At 38.9% G+C, this 9,309-nt stretch overlaps 1 protein-coding gene across 5 annotated transcripts in view; it reads left to right on the plus strand.

Moving 5' to 3' along the window:
• The window catches only part of MYO1B (myosin IB), a 181,944-nt gene that overhangs the window by 168,986 nt on the left and 3,649 nt on the right, over nucleotides 1–9,309 (plus strand). For all 5 annotated transcript variants that reach the window (XM_003801827.3, XM_012812755.2, XM_012812757.2 and 2 more), the window contains 3 exons: nucleotides 2,199–2,331; nucleotides 2,674–2,826; nucleotides 4,291–4,418. In XM_003801827.3, the coding sequence (XP_003801875.1) occupies nucleotides 2,199–2,331; nucleotides 2,674–2,826; nucleotides 4,291–4,418 (414 nt within the window). The remainder of the gene's footprint in view (nucleotides 1–2,198; nucleotides 2,332–2,673; nucleotides 2,827–4,290; nucleotides 4,419–9,309) is intronic.

The following is a 9,309-nucleotide window of genomic DNA, read 5'->3' on the forward strand; positions in this document are numbered from 1 at the left end:
TTATTTGTACCCTCAAATTAACCTGAAACGATAAAAAAAACATGAATTGTACAGTTTCAAACCAAATCTATAACAACTTTTAGCCCTTCCCTTAAAATGGCCTAGAAACAACAATGTGTGTATTACATACTAAGTATATTCACACGTGTTACCTGTATTATATATGTTACGTTTATATTCTCTGTGTCTTCATAGACATTAGAAGGAGCTTCCTTTTAAAGGATTAAATGAGTGTAAGTTGCCAGACTCATTCATTGGCTTTAAATACTTCAGATGGCATGGCTTCCTTGGTTAGCTGATTTAGGCTGCTTGAGGTGACGTAGTTCCTTAAGTCAAACACAGAAACTAAACGTACAGTTATCCAAAGTGCCTGTTGTATAAAGCATATTCAAACAGGAGAACTGTCTACAATGCTTGCTTCAGTGGCTAATTTTACTGAACCTTTTCTTCATACATTTTAAAATTAGAGAGTAACTTTCTTAATGAACATTCCCCTGTACATGATGCTTCAGAAAACTGCAGGCTGGAAAATGCATTTTTGGAGAAACAAATTAAAAGGGTGTTAGCAGTTTTTATTATTAAAAACACATCTGAAAAAGAACCAAGAAAAAAAGTTAACTTCAGGCCAAGTCTTTTTTGGGTACTTGTATCAGTTTTCAGGGATGGTGGTGTGCTCACCCCACAGCCACGAGGGAGGTGGAATAATTTACCCTCCCACCACTCTGGGAAGCGGCAGCTCTTCTGGGAGTCAGTCGGCCTTTTACATCCTGGGAGCTGTGAAACACTGACCACCTACGTGGATTTTTCTTCCCTAGTCTTCCTCCCACAACACAAGCATTTAAAGTTTTAAAGTCATATTTGCAAATTGCCAGAACTTTGTGGCTCATAAATGCATCTTGTAGATCGCTTGAAGCAGCAGTTTTTTCTTGGTGTCTTTGATGCTGTTCTAAGAAAGCCTCCCCCCACCCATGAGTATTTCCAGAAATTAACATCTTAATGATAAGGACACAGTTAGGCTTCTTGAGAAATGTTTTTGGGGAGGGGGTAAGGGGGAAGCTGCTCTGATTCTGAGTTTGCTGCTGTTGCTTCTGACCATCTACAGGGGTCTATTGGAAGGAGAGGCTTGATTCCCCTTCTTGACTTACAATGGGGTTATATCAGGCATCCTCAAACTACAGCCCGCAGGCTACGTGGCAGCCCACCTAGGACACTTATCCGGCCTGCTGGGTGTTTTTGCCACCACTGCCTGTCCTGCTTAGCAGCCGACTCATCCCAGGGCCTACAGCCTGGCCCTCCAACGGTCTGAGGGACAGTGAACAGGCCCCCCTGTTTAAAAAGTTTGAGGACCCCTGGGTTATATCCTGGTAAATCCTTCGGAAGTTGAAATTATCTGAAGTTGAAAATGCATTTAATACCTGTAACCTAGCCTAGCCTACCTTAAACATGTTCAGAACAACTTACGTTAGCCTACAGTTGGGCAAAATCATCAGACACAAAGCCTGTTTTATAATAAAGTGTTGAGTATCTCATGTAGTTTATTGAATACTGAAGGTGAAAAACAGAGCACTTACAAACTTGGCAAAGCTGAAAACTCATAAGTTGAATCATCCTAAGTTGGGGACCATCTGTATTGCCTATTAGAACAGAAGTTAACGTGGTAATATTAAGAGCTCTTTCGTTTTCTTCTAAAGTGATTGCCCTGGATCCATTCTTTCACAGAAGGCCTATTGATTTTCTTATTTTCTGCAAGAAAATGAAATTTTCTTTGGAGCAGGTGATAGTAATGTTTTCAGCTCTTTTTTCATTGCCACATATTGTTTGAAGGCGTTAGCAAATCCTTTGTGGGCAGCTGTTGCCTTTATATTAACAGATTAGAAGAAATTGCCTTTTCTTTCATAGGAGGCTGTGCACTTGAGTCTTAGCTTTTGTTCTTGTGCCCAGTTTCTATCCTGATTATTCCACATGATAAGATCATTATCAAAATCATACCCACCAAATGCCATGATGATCACATCAAAAATAGGTTTAAAATAGGTTTAAGGTTTCATTTCCAAATTACATTTAGAAAAGGTACAGGTGTAACATATAAAATAAATTGAAGTAACTCTATGAAGTTGTCAGCTGCTCTTTAGAATCGACTGATCTGTTTCCCTTTCCCATTGAAATGGTTTCTAATGTGCAGACATTTTTTCCTTTAGTGTTGGGCAACCATTCCAAGGGGCTTACCTGGAAATCAACAAGAACCCCAAGTATAAAAAACTCAAAGATGCCATTGAAGAAAAAATCATCATTGCTGAAGTTGTGAACAAAATTAACCGTGCTAATGGGAAGGTAAAAATGCTAAACCTGAAGACTATTCAGAAGTATTTATTAGTTGGTGCAGTAATCCTTAGTTTTCTGAATCTTAAAATTTGCTTCTTAGTAGAGGTAACTGTGAGAGGGTCTGTCTCCCCTTACCTTTAAGCTTAGGTGGAATTTTGCTTGTTCTCTGAAATTTTTATGAATTAAAACACATTGCATTGTCCAACATGTTCTTGGTTTACTTAGGCGTGCCTGTTGAAAGATATTGCAATAAAATGTGTATTCCTGCAAATAAATGTTGCTTTGAACTCATGAATTATTTTTTGGAAATTTTTGATTGTTGGTTTTATATCCTTTTTTGCTTTGTTTTAGAGTACATCCAGGATTTTCCTCTTAACAAATAATAATCTCCTTCTTGCTGATCAAAAGTCTGGACAAATCAAGTCCGAGGTTCCCTTGGTGGATGTGACCAAAGTGTCCATGAGCTCACAAAACGATGGCTTCTTCGCTGTGCACCTCAAAGAGGTAAAGAGTCACTTAGTGACTTCACTGAAAGATTTCTGTGTTTGGCCCACTTCTTGGGCATTGATTTAAAAATTCACATGTCTGACTAATCCTGTTACCTAAAGTTTATATATCCTTCTCGTTGATTGGCGAATGTTGGCTATGTTTACCCTTATGTAAAATCTCAGGGTTGGTTTTTCAATAATTGAATACGCTTAATCGCTTTAATTGATTTGTGCATTTGACTTTTTAAGACTAATACATAGAAATATTAAGCTATTTTAAATTATGATTCCTCCTGTTGTTTCTTCTTTATATCAACTTAGTAAATGTCTTCTTGTTCATCTTTCGTTTGAACAAGAAGAAAGGTTTGTATTAAAGGATACAGCTACAACCAAATAACAGCCTGATAATTTTGACTGAAAGATTTGTGAATGTTCTGTGCCTTTAGCTTACCCAGGACCTCCTGGCTTGAAAGGAGTAGTTAAGCGGAGGCTCTGGTTTTGTTGTTACTCACTTTATAATGACATTGGCCAAGTCCTTTAACTTTTGTGTGTGTATCTTTAAAATGGTGATAATATACCTCGTATCATCGTAATAGGGTAACGTGAAACATTATATGGGCAGTGCCAATCACATAACAGTCACTGAATAAGCAGATGCTGGGAAACACTAATCAGACTTAGGCATATGTGTCTAGCTAATAGTGTCGCTAACTGACTGACTCTGAACTTAGAAAAATCTTAAAAGCTTGCCCCAGCCCGTTTCCCCCACTGTGGATCTAAACTTAAAGGCTGCTTATCAAATCACAGAGCAGTAGTTCTCAGTGTAATGTGCCAAATTCTAAGACAGTGTAACAGCGGTTTTTGTTGTTGTTTGTTTTTATTAAATCATAGCTGTGCCCTCAGAGTGTGTTAAAATGATACTTTTTAACAGCTTGGGAACTTTAAAACTGCTGATGCCCAGGCCATGTTTTTATTTTCGTAAATCAGAATTTCTCAGAATAGGGCACACACACCAGATATTTTGACAAGTCTTCCAGATGATTCGCTTCTGCCTTAGATACATAGTAGAAGCGTTGTTATTATTTTCTTAAAGCAAATCATTGAGGAATTTTTTAACAGGTTTCTGCAGAATGAGTTACTGTTAGGTCAGCACTCTGAACCTGAAGGGGTGACCCAGGATCTTGTCCTGGATGCGTCAAGGGGCCTCAGTTCTGCTTTTCTAACAAGCTCCCAGGCAGTGCCCGGGCACTTCTGGCTTAGAAACCACCTTTGGGTAACGAGGGGTTAGGTGACCTTGCAGAGTGCTCTGAGCAAGTTGGAAGAAGTACTGCTTTTGTCATTATGGTTTACTCAGGGAGAAGTGACTCCAGTATCTGATATTTTAGAGAAAGTGTAAATACATTCTTTGCCAAGCCTGTAAACATTAACCTCCCAAGATATCTTTAATTATGAGAGTCTGACTCTTGGTTTGTCCTTGCAGGGCTCAGAAGCAGCTAGTAAAGGGGACTTTCTCTTCAGCAGCGACCACCTGATTGAAATGGCCACCAAGCTCTATCGCACAACTCTCAGCCAAACCAAACAGAAGCTCAACATTGAAATTTCCGATGAGTATGTTCCTGTTCTGTTTGGATGTGCCTTTTCACTCTCAGCTTTATTGCTTAGTTCAGATCTTTGATGTCATTCAGTAATACCAGTAGTAGTTGAGTCCTGGGTGTTTGTCTAGTAGCAGTTCTACATGATAAATGGCAGGGAATGTCACGGACCAAGTCCCTGCCTTCATATGCCTGCATTCTAGTGTTTAGGATGGTGAAATTTGAGATGACCCTTCTCGTTCATACAGAGATAACTGTCATTATGGAATAGGCATTCCATATTGATAAGGGTTCATTAATGCTAAAACTGGTATAAATTTGAAATTTGCTTTTTAACTTCCTATTAAGGTTCTGATTATAGAGGCTGATTATTTGCAGATAGGTTGAGCCATCCCCCTGCACATTTAGTGAATTTGTAAGTTGTTTAGATGAATTTAAGTTACTATGTTGATTGATACTTTTATTATTTTCCAATGGATTATTTACTACCTGCTTATGTATTTCCTAGCATGTGTAGTGAAAATTTATATAAGCAGACTGCTCAAGAAATGATCTTATTCTCTAATTTTAAAATGTTTGTTCTGTTTCGTCTTTTCCTAAAAGCATTTCTAAAATAAATTCACACTCATTTCTGCTCCCATGTAAGTCAAACTCTCTTTGATGTATGAGGATTTACAGTGCTGTAGGCTGATCTTAAATTCACATTGAACACTAAAATTGTTGTTTAAATTGGAGAGGAGATTGGGGTTTACGTATACTCTAAATTGGAAATTGCTATTTGGACTAAATAACTTCATGTTAATGAAGCCTTTCTCCAAAAACAAATATTAGGAAAAAAGATAATGGTTGGATGAGTTCCAGTTAATTAAGGTTTTACCATGTTAGAGCCTGTCAGAGCTTTAAAATCCCTGTAGTTGAAGTGTTTCATAATTTGGGATAATGGGCCTTGGTGGGACGCTAATTCCCACCCATACTGGGAAGATCGTCTGTCTTTCAGGCGCAGAAGCTCCTTAGTATATATACAAGGCTGGATGAAGCAGCCTTGTAGTTAGCCCTACATTACTCAGGTCATCTTTGCAGAGAAAAAAAATCACACCACAATCCAGGCCACAGGGGATTGCTACTTTTAAGCATTTCCCATAAGGATATTCTAGGAGCACTACTCTTAGAAAACATTAGTGATACACTATGGAAAAAAAAAAGTTCCCTGGCTTCTCAGAGCCTCTAAAATCTTATTGCACATTGTGACTCTCCAGCAGGTGGGGGGTTGTTGGAAGGATAGCGTGTGCTGTGTTTCCTAAATGTTGTCAACCACGGAACTCCTCCAGTGGCTCTGAGCACCTGTATTCAGGGGCACACAGTCTGGGAAACAGCACAGGAACCCTGCCTGTCACAGAGAGTGTGTGATATTCTGGGTGAAATAGGGACCAGTATATACATGTGTGCACATGCACGTACATGTATTGTATTGTACTGCTGGTGTTGGTGCAGGGCTTCCCAAGGGGAGCACTTTAAAGGTCACTCTCCTGATATTCAGCAGTGAGGTATGCATCATCCTATAAATATAGTTATCTGAATGAAGATTTACAGTGGGCCATGTGAAGAAAACAGTCATATAATACCTTTCCTTCCCTAGTTCCTAGTTACTGATTGGTCTCATAAAAAACAAACAACTGTGGAACCTTGCATAGCACCACTGGGTCCCTCCCCCCTGGAAGACTGGAGAGGAAGTTTCCAAATCAGCCTGTGTTTCATAACCCCAGGGAACTCTTAAGCAGGGATTATAAATCTCCTTAGAGAACATTTTAAACAAAATTATTAAAAGTTATGGGCAAGGGGAGCCTATGCCTTGTGTCACCCCTGAGTGGCTTCACTCTATTTCTTTACCAGTTGAAAGCTGCCTGCCTGCCTGCCGTTGAGCAGCTACACCCACTTTGGTGTATCCTTCCCAGAAGTGGTAGTTACTCTAACAAAAGTGGTTTCTGTAACCGTTACGGGTGAACTGGTTGTCATGGGGAGGGAGTCGAAGTTTTATTTATTCTTCAGTACAGTTTTAACCTGGACATAGAGAAGAGAGAATTGGATCCATTGAGACTCAACTGCCTTGTTATTTCTAGTCCTTAGACTTCCAAACTATTCAGTGTGTAAGTGGATTACATTTTAAGGATAACTTACGAGATAAATGGTATGGTCATGCATTGGATAATGTTGTTTCAGTCGGCGATAGACCACACATGCAACAGTGGTCCCATAAGGTTATAACGGAGCTGAAAAATTCCTGTCACCTGCTGACATTATAGGCCTCACAGTGTCACAGCACAGTGCATCCCTCACGTGTTTGTGGTGATGCTGGTGTAAACAGTCTACTGAGCTGCCGGTCACATAAAAGTACAGCACATACAATCATGCTCGCTACATAATACTTGACAATGGTAATAAATTACACTATTGTTTAATAAATTTCACAGTTTATGTATTTACTATCCTATACTTTTTATTGTTATTTTGAAGTGTACTCCTTCTGTAAATAAGAAAAAGTTGATTGGCTCAGGCAGGTCTCTCAGGAGGTATTCCAGAAGAAGGCATGGTTACCGTAGGAGAGGACAGCTCCCCGTGTGTTATTGCTCCTGAAGACCTTCCGGTGGGACAAGCTATGGAGGTAGAAGGTAGGAACGGTGACAGTCCTGACTCTGTGCAGGCCTAGGCTAAGGAGTGTGTTTGTGTCTTCGTTTTGAACAGAAAAGTTTAAAAAGTAAAAAAATCAAAAATAGAAAAAAGCCTATAGAGTAAGGATATAAAGAAAGAAAATATTTTGTACTGTTGTACTATGTGTTTGTTTTAAGCTAAGTGTTATTAAAAACAGTCAAGAAGTGAAAAAAAAATGAAAAGATTAAAAGTTAGGAAGTTTACAAGTTATACTTTATGAGCTAACGTTAACATATTATTGAAGAAAGACAAATATTTTTATAAATTTGGTGTAGCCTTGCTGTGCATTGTGTATAAAGTCTCCAGTAGAGTGCTGTGATGTCCTGGGTGTCACAGTCACTCACCACTCACTCACTGACCCACCCAGAGCAAGTTTCCAATCTTGCAAGCTCCATTCTTGGGAAGTGCTGATTTTTCAGTCTTTTATAACATATTTTTATGTACCTTTTCTATGTTGAGATACACAAATACTTAGCATCGTGTTATATAATACCCACAGTACTCAGTATAGTGACATCCTGGCCAGGGTTGTAGCCTTAGAACAGCAGGCTGTCCCTAACGGGGTGTCGAAGCCCATGTAGCCTATGGGCTTCATGCAGATTATTTGAGGACTGTTTGGCTTATCTGTGGGGTCAAATATCACAAAAAGTACAGATGGACTTTTTTTTTTATAATCAGCTTTCATTAATGTTCATGTATTTGAGTGGCCAAGAGAACTCTTACTCTTCCAATGTGTAGGAGTAAAGAAAAAATGTTGGACACTCCTGTATACCATAGTGTAGGTGTCTGGTAGGCTGTGCCATCCAGGTTTGTGAAGGTATCCTCAATGACCTTCACAAAATGACAAAATTGCCTAAGGATGCATTTCTCAGAACATAGTCAGAAAGTGAATTTGTTCTATTAGACATTTTAAACATATGTATACATATGTGTACACACACACACATCATTTAAGTTCTACAGTTGTTTTTCTGAATATCTTAAATCCAGACAACGGATTTATGTTCCTTTTACTTTAAAATTCTAACTGGTATTAATCCTATTAAATAGTACGCCTACAAGATTAGACACTTAAGTTCATAAACTCATCCTAGAAACAGTGTCACTTACCTCGTTGTTGAATATTACTAGAGTCACCTTCAACGTACTCCCCTTGGGAAGCCATACACTGGCGCTCTTTTGGAATGGCCATCTGATCTGTTGTCATACAGAGGTCGGACAATTAAGTTAGTGAACTCATCCTAGAAACAGTGCTTTGAAGGGTGCACGAGGTGCTGGAGTTGGTGCATGGCTTCCCAAGGGAGCACTTCAAAGGTCACTCTACTGATAGTCAGCAATGAGGTATGCAGCCCTTCTCCTAGGATGAGTTTGCGAACTTAATTGTTGGGTCTCATATGTTATTATTTGCTGAAAGATGATTTTCAGTTCTCTTCTGTGAAGTAATAGTGATAAATAATAGTTTTTACCTCCTCGGATTGTCTTAAAGCTGAGCTGATAATATATGTAAATGGCCCAGAACAGTGTAACAGTGTACATGGTAAACACTGGATACACTTTAGCTATTGTTATTTCGAGCATGAATCTTGATCACGAGTTGTACACATGAAGAAAATTAATATATGCTCAAGTTATTGGGAGACGAAGTTCCTATACATTTATTATACTACAAATGGTCTTTGAAAATTAACATTTAAGAGTATTTTTTCAATGTGTGACCTTGTGTTAAACGTGAAAGATGTTTCTTTTTTTCCTTGAGGCTCATAGATATGTATGCTGGAAATAGATCTCAGATAGGAAATAGATCCCAGATATAATCAGAAATTATAGCTGGTTTAGGTTTTTTTTTTTCTCCACCAGCTCTTTCAAGTTGCAAAGAACCCATTTAAAAGGTCAGAAGTACTATCCCTGTAAAACAGTGGTTCTCAACCTTCCTAATGCCGCAACCTTTTAATACAGCTCCTGTGGGTCACGACCCACAGGTTGAGACCCGCTACTGTAAAATAACTCAATGACTTAGTTTACGCATGACGCTTCACTCCAGTAATAACATTTGCAAAACCAGGCCTCTTTAGACCTTGAAACTGAAACTGACCTGTACAGAGCAGAGCTGTTGCCATGGAGTCAGCTGAGTAAGTCATCAGTCAGGTAGTTAGGGTGACTCACTTAAAAATGTGCCATTGACTCAGAAAACTGTTCCTGAG

Source organism: Otolemur garnettii, unplaced genomic scaffold, assembly GCF_000181295.1.
Source record: "Otolemur garnettii isolate 467f Iridium unplaced genomic scaffold, OtoGar3 scaffold00222, whole genome shotgun sequence".
NCBI lineage: Eukaryota > Metazoa > Chordata > Mammalia > Primates > Galagidae > Otolemur > Otolemur garnettii.